Source organism: Mesitornis unicolor, unplaced genomic scaffold (assembly GCF_000695765.1).
Source record: "Mesitornis unicolor isolate BGI_N332 unplaced genomic scaffold, ASM69576v1 scaffold7759, whole genome shotgun sequence".
Lineage (NCBI taxonomy): Eukaryota > Metazoa > Chordata > Aves > Mesitornithiformes > Mesitornithidae > Mesitornis > Mesitornis unicolor.
The window spans coordinates 28,019-40,071 of NW_010205163.1; the positions used below are offsets into that span (position 1 = coordinate 28,019).

Sequence of the window (12,053 nt, forward strand, 5' to 3'; positions counted from 1 at the left end):
CAAAAAATCCACCCCTGCCTTCAACTAAGACCCTTGACTATGAATGCCCCTCCACTGTGTAGGCAGAAGGACCATGAACAAGCTCTGGCCTCATCTGGAGCAAATTCAGTCTGCCTAACATCTCAATCAACCAAGAGCCAGGTCAGCACAGTGTGGAGCTAGGGGAAGTCAATATCCCTTGTGCTTCAGCTCCCTTTTTGCTCCCATTTTGCAGTAGGATTATGAGGAAGAAGAGAATTATGTGTCAAATTAGCAGCTATCATCCTAGTGGTACCTTGTTAAGGAAATGAGTAGGTCTGTGGAGAAGTAGTAAAGAATGAGAAGTGAAGAAAAAGAAAACCAGTGCACCTAAAAAGGGTGGCATAAAGTACCGTTAAAAGAAAACAGTCCTATCTAGTAGCTATCATAGCTACTGCTACTCTAAATGTAGATTAAAAACTGAGACGTATGGTCAAGTTGCTCACTTTTAATGGATAGGCATTGAAAATTACATAAATAATAGTTGTATAGCTAAAAAAGTGCTCTTTGTTGCACTTGGACTCTTAAAGCTGCTGTCTTCCATTCTGCAGGATCCAGGCATTCAGATTCCCAAAGAGTGAGTTAATCAATTGGTAGTACAAGAAATGAAAGGCAAGCGGTTGACCCTGCTGGGCAATGGCAAGGGCTCGTGCACATCTTGGATCCATTGAGTGGTTTGCTCATGGCAGGAAGTCAGCTGGCAGTGAAGGATCTGGAGGCTGGACAAGCTGCACATTGCACATACTCCAGAGCCACACCACACCAAGACCTCAGTCCTCAAACACCTCCAAAAGGACAGTAAGGCAATTCCTGTGAATGGTCTCCACTGGGCAACTCACGTCCTTATATATCTGGAGCCCAAAAGCAGTGAGTTGTAAGTGTTTGCCTTTAACCAGGCTGTGCCAGTGTGCACATTAATTTAAACCTCAGTTATGAAGAAGAGATATGTTAATATACAGAACAGTCATTGCCAGAAAAATACACTGGCCACTTTATGAAAAATGGATGAGGAGAAGATCTACATGCTGCAGAAGTTTTTGGTTCATACTTTTCCCCTAATTACTAACTCAATGAGTGCCCCTTTGTTTTTCAGGTCACTTCCCAATTATGTATTACATGTCCCCTTCATTCCACAACCTTTAATTCTTTTCCAGTTTTGCAGAATTAACTGGACAAGGTTCTTAATCTTGTCTCTACAAAGAACTTGTTGTAATTGCAATGAAAGCTTTCATTTTGCAAGTGTCTGAAATACGATTTTCTAGGGAAGGGGGAGTGTGAGTTGATGTTAGTCCCATCATTAATAACATTCTTGCAGGGATTATAGTGGTGGGAGTAAACACCCCAAAGCTTTTATATAATAATGATCATGTGTCTGCATGTGAGCTGCTCCTTTAAGAAGCCGTGGGCTAGTGGAAGAAGGGGGATCTGGAGAAAAGGCAGCCCTGCAGCTACAACAAGGGGCAGAGGTTAAATCTGTTGGCATTTTGATCACAAGTATGGTCACTGCATACCCTCTCCCTGAAGGCTTCACTGAATTAGAGGTGTTTGCCATCGGCACTGCCCTGCTGGTAGAAGGTAAGCTTGGTGCGGGACCTCAGCAGCAATAAGATTTTTGCCCCTATTATTCCCAGTGGGAGGGGGAAGGAAAATTGAAGCAAACAGCAGCATTTGTGGTAGACTGACCCAGACCTATGGTGGTTACTGTGGCTACATCACCAGTACTTCTGGTGAGTTAATTGGAGTGAGCTACAAGCTGTCTGCAGTAAAGATCTGCTCTGTCTATATGGCTGCCCTAAAATGGAGAAGTACTTGCTACTTAGCTTTCTTATCAAGAATTTGGGATGTAAGATTCTGTTGTTGCCTTTTAAAGGCAATTTTATCTTTCTTGGGGAAAGGATATTGAAATGATGATCCTCTCAGTAAAATCAGGCTGATTGTTTTGCAGGCTGTGATGGCCATCTTATAATCAAAGATGATACGTCCAAAGTAGCCTGTTAACAGTTAGCATACATCCAGATAGCATTGGTAGCACTGCAGTTAATGGCTGCTGGGTAAAACTAACAAACAGAAACATACTTGCATGAGATTCAAAATGTCTTGCACTGTTGAGATGCAAAATTTGAGGTAGGAGAGCATATTCACTTAATTTAGCCAATGTGGGCTTTTCTTAAGGCATCCGTCGCTTTGAGAGACTGCAACAAAACTGTCAGTTTGTGTTTGCCTGGCAGCTAGGATTGTTTTGGTGTCAGTCACTGGTGACTCAGGTGACTCACTCTCTGGTGACTCACTCTCTTCTGAGCTACATCCCAGTCAGGGCCTGGGACCCCATCCTGCACAGTGCTGCTTGGCTGGGGATGCAGAGCTTTTTGGGTCCCACAGCAGAGCAGGAGAAGCTTTAAGCACCATCAGAATGCGATAAATGCTCATCAGCTCACCCCATGAATGTGGAGCATGGGAGAAAGGAGGATCAGCTGGAAGGCAGCACTATATCTGCATGCAAAGGAAAGCTGGAAGAGCTGTGTCAGAAACTTTCTTGGAAAAGAGAGAGAGAGAAGAAAAATCTACTACTGGCCCAGGGGCAAGCTGCTGCCTAAAGAGAGAGTTCAGAGCTACATCTGGCCAACAGCCATTAGGCCATCTGCAGGTCCTGGCATGACTTTCCACTTTGTTACTGAGGGGTGAGAAGCTGCAGGAGGACAGGGACACTGTTGGGTGCTGGCAGAGCCCAAACAGCCAGAGTCTTTGTGGGGAATGGCTGGTTGTAGGACCACAGCCCTGTCAGCCCACCCACCCACGCCTGGGGGCTGCAGCCTGCCAGAGACCTGCAGTTGTTCAAGTCCAAGCAAAGAACCTGCTGGTAACCTTCATTTAAAACTAGACGTGGTCTAAAATGCTTATGTTTAACTAAACACAAGTATTTTCTATAGGGTTCTAGGTAAAACATGCCCAGTGGTTTGGCAATAATACTTTACCTTTGTCATCTGACTTAGATCTAATTTAATAATTAAAGATTAATTCACTTTCTCAGAGACTCTGAGAGAAAGACAATTAAAACCACCTTTTTTGCTGCAGCTTCTAAGTGCAGTTTGCAAAAAAAGTGATGGGAAAGAGGAAAACTCTGTAATCACTTTATAAACTGGACACATTTGCTGTTCTAAAAATGAAAACTCAGAGCTGTTTTTTAATTTAGTAAGTTCTCTATTTGTACAGTCATGCTGGCCGTCAAGAAAGCAGAGTGGGTTGAAGCCTGGAGCTTCCAAAAATGGAGGAAAGATAGAAAAGAGTTGATATTGTAATAATTTTTGAGCTCTACTCTAAATATGGTAACAACATATCTCTCCTAAAGGCTTGACTGCATTTGGGAGAGTTGGCAGCAGTTCTACCCTATGTGTGGGAGATAAGCTGGCAGGGAGGAAATAAGAACAGCAGATCTCAAATGGCTCCAAATATTTCTCCTGGAAATATTTGGTTATACGTTGTGTAATGAAAGACACACATCAGCTGTTACTATGGTTATGCCATCAGCCATTAATGCAATTAAGGCAGAAGCAGGATTTCTGACTGGACAAAATCATCCATCTTATGTAACTGCAGAATTAAGACAATGAGCATAAGTAACTACGCTACTTTATCTGTAAAGGGGATGTGGATTTTTTTCTGCGCTACATCTTTTCTCATCTAACTGAGACTTATCGATTAGATGTTGACTCAGAGCCAAAATAATTCAGGTTGTCTTGAAAAGGACATTAAAGGACAAAGCTTGAGTTAAACCAATGAAGAATGAGTTTCATGGTGGCACAGCTCTGTGCTGGGCAAATAGCTGGAGCTGCTTGAATGCTCCTCTCTGAGGACCAAAATTAACCTATTTTTTTAAATCTATCAGTGACTGCTTTTTATAATTAGATTATTCCTTTCCATGTATAGTCTATTGACGAAGGGCAGTAATAAGATTGAGCTGGTGTGATTCAAGCACTGTCTAGGTTAACCTTAGATAGAAGCCCAGAGGGAGGCAGGCTGACTGAAACATGGCTGAGGGATTTCTGTGCTTAAACACAAAAGAATGTTACAGCTGATATTAAACACAACCCGTTTCTCTACCACAGACAGGCCTGGAGACGTGCGCACCAGCAGCATGTGCTGGCTGTCAGCCCCTCTGGAGCTGCACCTCTGCACCTCCCTCGCTCTGACCCACGTGCCCCTGCGTGGAGCCTGGCAGTCAGGTGTCTCTATTAAATCAAAAGGCAGAATTACAAATAAGATTAAACCATTTCTGCTCCACATGACTGGCCATATCCCTGATGCAGCTGCTTCAGCTCTCACCTATGACATCTCTCCTGAAAGTCTTCATAACTCGAGTGCAGGCTGTGACCATTACAGATATATTCCTTGTGCATAAGATTCCACAGTAATTATTGTTCTCTCATTAAAGAAAACAGCAGTATCGTTGTAGATAATTTCCATTTCCAGTTGAATCACGCCAAACAATTCTGTATTTCAGCCTTGCTTGGTTTCTGTCTGAATGGCTTGACAATTATTTCTTTCCGAAAAATCAAAGAACTTCGAACACCCAGCAATCTGCTGGTTCTCAGCATTGCACTGGCCGACTGTGGGATCTGCATCAACGCATTCATTGCTGCCTTTTCCAGCTTCCTAAGGTATATCTTCCTTTTTCTAAAGGATGCTCAGAAGAACCACAAGAAAAATAACAGAGTTAAGTTCTAAAAGGTCTAATTGATTAAATCACTCTCTAGCATACCACCCAACCAACCTTCTCATTCTCTCAGTCTGAAACAGCAACGTGAAACTCTATATCACTCCACCAGGCAAGTAAAAAAGCAGATTTTACTGTGTATAATCACTGACATATCTTAAGACTGACTATACAAGACATTAAATCAGACAGCTATCCGGTGTTTATAGTAGAAGCTACCTGGATATCAAAATAGTAGTGCATTTTCATTAGGCTAAACCTCCAGACTGACCCCAAATTTATCTGCAGTTCTTTCTGGGTTTTTTAATGAACCTTTCCATTAAAGCACTTATTTGAGAAGTTTGTGGAAAATGAAAATGCAGATCTGTTAGCAGGGAGTTCACATCAGGTATGACACATTTGATTGTCCACATTTTCACATCTCAACCATTTAATTAGAGGGCAGATAAATATCAAGCATTTCAGTGAATAATTACACCAAACAAATCACAAGCAAAACATACTAAAAAAAGCCAAAACCCAGAAAGAACACAGAAAGAAAAAAACTCATGGCTCCTTGCCATGAGTGACCAGAATATCGAAGGCACATGTCAGCAGACGTCTGCTATGTGAGACCATCTCATGGTTCTTTTCATTCTGTATCTGCAAAGACACTTGGAGGCCTCAGTCTTGCTATCAGGAGTATTTTTATTTGCTGTGAGCTTTTGTACTGTGTTGCATGGTGAACACTGACTTTCCAAAAGGTTATTACTCATTTGCTAATTTCACATGTTGACAAATTGGCTGCTCCCACTGGGTACAAATTTTGAAGATATGGATAATTGGATGAAACATGGATTTCAAATTTAAAAACAGAAAAAGCCAGAAAACAAAAAACTTTCCGATACATAAATGCAGGGTTATATTTTCTTCTCCATATTAAGAGTAAAAATGGCTGTTGTACTGTATCAGACACCACAGCAAGATAAATTCTGGCAAATACCTAAAGGCAACCACAGTAACTTCTTTCACAATGTTTGTCAGACTTAGAAAGTACATGCACAAACTATCATTTTACCCTCTCCGTTAATGCAATTTCCAAACATATCTTCACCTTTTTCTGTCATTTTCTTAACACATTCCTTGTTTGTTGACAGGTACTGGCCCTACGGCTCTGACGGCTGTCAAATTCATGGATTCCAGGGCTTCTTGACAGCACTAGCCAGCATTAGCTCCAGCGCTGCCATTGCCTGGGACCGGTACCATCACTACTGTACAAGTAAGGGCTACAATTTACCTAGCAACCGTACCCAGATTCTGTTATAAGGCAGCTTGCTTAGATTTCAAAGAATCAAAGCAAGAACATACTTATTATCTGCTTGTCTTATGTGTAAGTTTATTTATCTTACACACTAGAGATAAAGCAAATACAAACAATCTCTCTAAAGGACCTCTTCCCATGCAGGAGGCATTAACCACCTGCCTTCAGGAGATATTTCCTCTTCCAGCTCACACCCTAGTCCTGACCTTCCTGCCATGTTTTCACACTTCTTTTCATGCTTCCTCATAAGTTATCTTCAGTGTCGCAAACAAAATCCAACACCCCGTATTGAAGAAAAATCTATGTACCTTGGGCTCCCATCCAACGCCCTGCTGGGTACCGAACAGATCTTCATGCCCATGCAGAGTTTACTAATTACAGATAAATTTCGTGCAGCTAGAGAGGTGCCTCTGCAGATACAGCAACCGGAACAGAGCCCACAGCAAATCACTTCTGCAGAGGTACGATCGGGCAGGCAGAGCTCAGCAGCCCCATTTTGCAGCACACAGGCACTTTGGGGTACAAGAGCCATTTGTGGGGTCTGTGCTATGTTCCAGGCCCTCTTGTGAAGTCTGGAGCTCAGTTCATTTGTTCCTGAGCAAGGAAGTGCAAGTTTCAATAAATAATAATAAAAGTGGCAAAGCTAATTTTAAAGGACTGATAAAAGGAGGAATATGTTATTTTTCTTCTCTTAGTGAAGGCCATTTTTTGTTTTTTCTTGAAATTTAGTGTTTAGCTTTGACACCTTACCTGGATTTAACGGAAAGACAGGAAGATCAACTCAGGAAACTAGATTTGCCTTTTTTATGAATATGAAAGCATATTTCTGATTTAGGTGACAAATAGAGATTAATAGGAGTGTGAAATATATGGATTTACAGATACAGATATGCTCTGTCTTTTATCACAGAACTACCTCCCAAACTTTGGTGGTATTGGATTTGTGCATTCATGTAACATGAGTGGAAATTTCTGCCGAATTAGGGTGCTGAGTTGGATTTGGTGTCTGTGGAGACTGCTAGGATTTGTGCTGGGTCTCCAGCTGTGTGCCAACCACAATGTGGATGGGAAGAATAGGGGAATAACTGTATTCTCTTAGCACAGAAGTCAGGAAGCACAGCAAGGGGCATTATCATCTGCTGTAAAATAAACTAGCAGCCTTGTGAGCACAGGGATGTTGGCTTTTCTCTAATAATATAGAGAATATAATATATTATAAAATATAATAGAATATATATAATATAATTGTGCTCACTGCTCTAGGGGTGCTTTCACAGGGCCTCACCTCTCCCCAGACACCAACTTCCACAGTAAATGCAGCAAATCAGTACCTATCAGTCCCCACTCTCCTCTACAGATTACTTCTATGCATCCAATGTTTTCAAAAGTTATTAGGAAAGGACTGAGTGACAAACACAGGTTGTACAATTTCATAGCCCTCATTAGGAAAAAAGAGACATGATATGAAACACAAACATGTTCTGAAAGGACATTTTAGCACTCCGTAATGCTAGGAATGCCCTAATCTGCACTATTTGGTCATTTTGGCAGTTATGTGGGAGCTCTGCCACCTGGGAGAAATGGTATTCCCATGCAGATCTGCAGCTTTCATGTTTCTTGCTGAAGCCAGGCCCTTTCCAGAGGCATGAGAAGTCCAGAGCAACCCACCTGACCACACTGTTCCCAAAAACAGTTGCATTCCTTTGGCAATGGTGATGGACAAGTGCAGCTCTCCTTTTCTTATGCTAAAGCACAGATTGCTCAGACCACTTCACAAAATATTTCCTAAATGAAAGTGTAAAAGTTGGCTTGGGAAGAAATGGCTGAGCTGCAGTGCTTCAATCCCCTCTGCTGTTAGCATCCACACAGCCTTTCAAGGTATAGACTCCATATGATTAGAGCAGTAAGTGGTAAAACACACCCAGGGCACGCAGCAAATGTTCAGTCTGATGATCCTGTTGAGAGTGGAAAGGCTGCCAACTTCTTGCTCTGCAACTTCTGTCAAGAATTCAGCTGAGGCAAGGAAGTGGGCATTTTTTCATGTCTAGACAAAGGCCCCAAATAATGCAGGCTCTCAGCTAAATCCATATCAACAGCCTTCGGATGCTGAAACCTGTTTGGAGCTGGAAGAGTAGCATCTGTATTTTACAGGAGAGACAGCCTGAAAATACACATCTTTGGAAAGATGTTTTACTCTCTACAACATTGACTTTAATGCTTTTGTGTCACGCAATCCTCCAGTAAAGAGCACATTACATTAAGAGCACAGGCAGAGAGACCCTAAGGGCACAGGCTTCTTTACTTTGCTCAAATTGTTACTTACTGATGGCCAAGCATTGCTGCTATTACTGAACATTTTGAACAACAAAACAAAAACAAAACCCTTGAAGGTTTTAAAATCTCATGCTCTGTGGCTATTCCAGTAAGATTAGCCACTTCTACTTTCATCCTTCACATGCTGATTGCAAGGAAGATTAAGTCATATTTCATAGATCTGATATACCAAGCCTACAGGCTATACTGTGTTCTCAATCCATACATTAAAGTCCTGTTGCCATTGGTGCAAGCCTGTACAGAAGGTACAAAATACCTTTGCCTAAAAACCAAAGCTATCAACCTTTTACCTTCATTCCCCAGGAACTGTACTCTTTCCAGACTCAATTACATCATCTACAATGCTTTTGTTATGTACTAACAGTTTCAAACAAAGCCTTTGTTGTGACATTGCTCAGCTTGACACTGATAGAGATTATCCACTATCCATATTTCTGAGGAAGAGTTTATGAGATTGTGAGAGATTGCTAAGGTGATGAGAAAAAAAAATGGAGTTTTCAGTCATTCTGGATGCTAGTAACACAAATATGTTCACCAACATCTTGAAAACTAACAAAGTTTTTTTAAAATTGGAAGTCAATACAACCTTTAGTGACAAAGTGCTAGCCTTTGAAGTGTATTGGTAACTAGACAGGTCACTCATCAGAAAGCAGGTTGTTATTGATTGACATATGGAAGAAAATGGTATGACCACCACATATGGCAGAGAAGCTACAGTTTCAAGATATTGTGCTCTTCTTCCTTTCTTCCTTCCAGGCAACCACACTGGGCAACACTCTTTTCATCCCCTAATTTGGCTTTGGGGTCCATGAGGTGCTACTTTCACAGTAAGGAGGAGAGAACTACAGAAATCTGTAGTCTTAAAAAGATGCAATAAGAGGAGAAAAGGCAGGGAAGTCTGAAGGCTTTGGATGTCAATCACTAGCAAGATGGGGAAAGAGATTCTTGTATTTCAAAACTTGATCATTAGAGGGAAAAGGAGAAAACAGCAGCACTTCTATGTTAGTGCCTAACAGTGAAGAAGGAGAGGGCAAGCTCTAAGGAAGCTGTCTTTATCAATAACCAAGCATTCAGGACAGAATATGGCATTTTATGTCAAGGTAGACATTGTTAGTTCTCCCTCCCTGGCTATTCAAATGAGGAAAATGTCCCAAATTATGATCTTAACATAGCAAGGGAGGAAGGAAGCAGCAGCCTGGGAGGTCTCACTGGAGCTGGGATCAGGCAGGAAAAGGGTAACTGGTGGAGAGCTCAAGGGGTCAGTGATCTGAAAGCAGGCAGCCACCTACCACAGAAATGTCTTTGCTGAAGGCATGTCAATCTAACACACAGTTCATTTTGGTGAGAGTGTAGCATGCTGCTGCCAGCAGGTTATGGAGAGGGGAAGGATACTGGCCAGTTTTTTTCCTTTCATAACTATGGCATACAGTTACAGTTTTAAAAGGAAAGGGAAAAACCTAGAAAATTTTACACTTGCATTTAAGAATTAGGGGGAAATGGAAAATATGAAGTCATTTCTGTCAGTACTTTTCTCGATATGACGAGAGAAAAGATAAACAAAATCAGCAGGGATTTTGCAGCAGCATTCAATTTCAAGAAGTAGAATTGCAGTGAGTTTTACCTAATCCTTAACATTCAAGGGAATCTAGGTTGTTATATCAGTATTCAAAGATTAGCAAACTACCATTTGCTCCAATTGCAGCTGTCAGCTCTGTCAAATTAGGAACAAGTCCCTACACCTCCTTGTCACACTTACTGTAGCCACCCTGGCATACTTCCTTCATCTAGTCTTGCACCTGCATCAGTTTTTTCCTGACAAAATGCCAGTGTTTATACAGATCTTGCATTTTCACTGAAGCAGGAGGTAATTGCCAAGAGAGCTTTATGATCATGGAAAACCACAGCAAAAAATTAATGGAGTAAAAAAATCCCTTTATTAGTTTATTTTATAGAGCTTTTCCTAATGATATGCACAAAATAAACCATTACGCAGTGCAGCTTTCTTATTCCTACAGAAATGAATACTTGTGAACACCAGTGACTGGTGCTTTTTGCACTGCAGATGAAGTAGGTACCAACATCTATTTTATTTATGACTGATACATATTTTCCCTTTTAAGACTTTCCGATATTTTTGTCTTCGACAAAGTTTGCCAATTTTAAGTGATGCATGCCACAAAGTCTGGTGCAAGCCATACTGTTGTGGGATATATCAGCTATTATAACTTAACCATTTGCAAGAAAGAGGAAAAAGGGACTTTTCCCCCCTTCATCCTAGAAAATCCTGTTGACCTTTTGTTTGAGAAATTCCTTTTGAACACCAGCCTGAAATGTAATTGAAAGGTAGCCACTGTGTCAGAGATGTATTTATTGCTCTTTCTATGAAAATCAGTTAAATGTTTGACCAATTTATAAATCTTAAAAGAAAAAAAATTAAATTCTTAAATGTCCCCAAAGCCTGAAGATGGAGACATAATTTATGATTATATCACTAAAAACTGGCCAGCATAATCAAAAGGATTAAGGTTCCATGCTTTAGCACTTTCTATAATTCAAGTTTTTGACATCACAATTTTTGTAATCTTCAAATGATGGGGGTTTTTTGCTTATAAGAGTGACCTCTTTCTGTTCCAAAGCAACTACAAAAGCCATTTAAAATCCCCTTTATTAGTAATTCACTGTACGAGAAAGAGAAGCTACCCTCTTGCTTTTCACGGATAGAAAGCCAGAGCACAAGAGTGATTAGATTTAATAGGACCAAATTGCCAGCACTGTGCCCTAATTAGGAATTGTATTCTTAAGCATATGCTGAATGCCATACATACACATTTAACTGAATTAGGACCTACGTGTCTATGACATTAAATTTTATCAGGCAAAAAGAAGGCATTTAAGGTAAAGCAATGGCCTGCTCTGCACAAGAACAACTGATCTGCTCTCAGCTTGCTCTCTTCCATTCAGGCCTCTCACAGGAGGACATTTTTGCCATGTGAACAGAGCATGATTCTTTCACTGTTCTTGCACTGAAAGTATTTTTTCTAAGTAAAACTAAAATGAAGTTTGTTTAATTTTACATTCATACATTTTTAGCTACTTCTAATGTGTCATTAAGTGTTTTCTGGGTGGTCAACAGGCAACTGATTTCACCAGGACTATTTCACCATTAATCTCATTTTGCAAATGCTCAAAACCATAAGGAAAAGTTTAAGTTCTGGTTCTCTCTTTTTCTAGTGTCCAAAATGGGACTCCTCAAATGTGAGGAGGTGTCAGCAGCTGTCAAAACATGTCTGGTGCCAGACTCCATCATTGCATGATCCTTTTACTCTACACCCAGTAAGAAAATGGGGTTCCCTAACACCCACGGAAAAGTAACTAAAATAAACTTTTTCTTACAGTTTTTCACAGAAGAGGCACAAACATTAAAGTAAACAATTAGGAAAATAAGGAAACAAATAAATCTAACAGAAATTGAGAAGGGTCTTCTCACTGTGCTCCCTACAGCCCTGTCAGGCACACGGGCCTCCCCAGCAGCAGCAGAGGGGGAACCAAGGCAGGGCACTGCCAGTGAATAGCACAGGGAGTTTTCCCCTAGAGTGTCCTGTAGGCTGCATTATTCCTGTTGAAAAATTAAACATAGGAATCTTCATTAAAGCCACTCTTGATAGAAAATATTTGAAAGCCATTTCAGCA

The 12,053-nt window shown here is 40.9% G+C and overlaps 1 protein-coding gene across 1 annotated transcript in view; it reads left to right on the plus strand.

Moving 5' to 3' along the window:
* The first annotated feature begins 1,427 nt into the window (after positions 1–1,427).
* RGR (retinal G protein coupled receptor) overlaps positions 1,428–12,053 on the plus strand; it is a 17,207-nt gene continuing 6,581 nt past the window's right edge. The window contains exons 1-3 of the mRNA XM_010191296.1: positions 1,428–1,593; positions 4,517–4,673; positions 5,866–5,987. Coding sequence (XP_010189598.1) covers positions 1,515–1,593; positions 4,517–4,673; positions 5,866–5,987 — 358 coding nt within the window. The 5' untranslated portion in view covers positions 1,428–1,514. The remainder of the gene's footprint in view (positions 1,594–4,516; positions 4,674–5,865; positions 5,988–12,053) is intronic.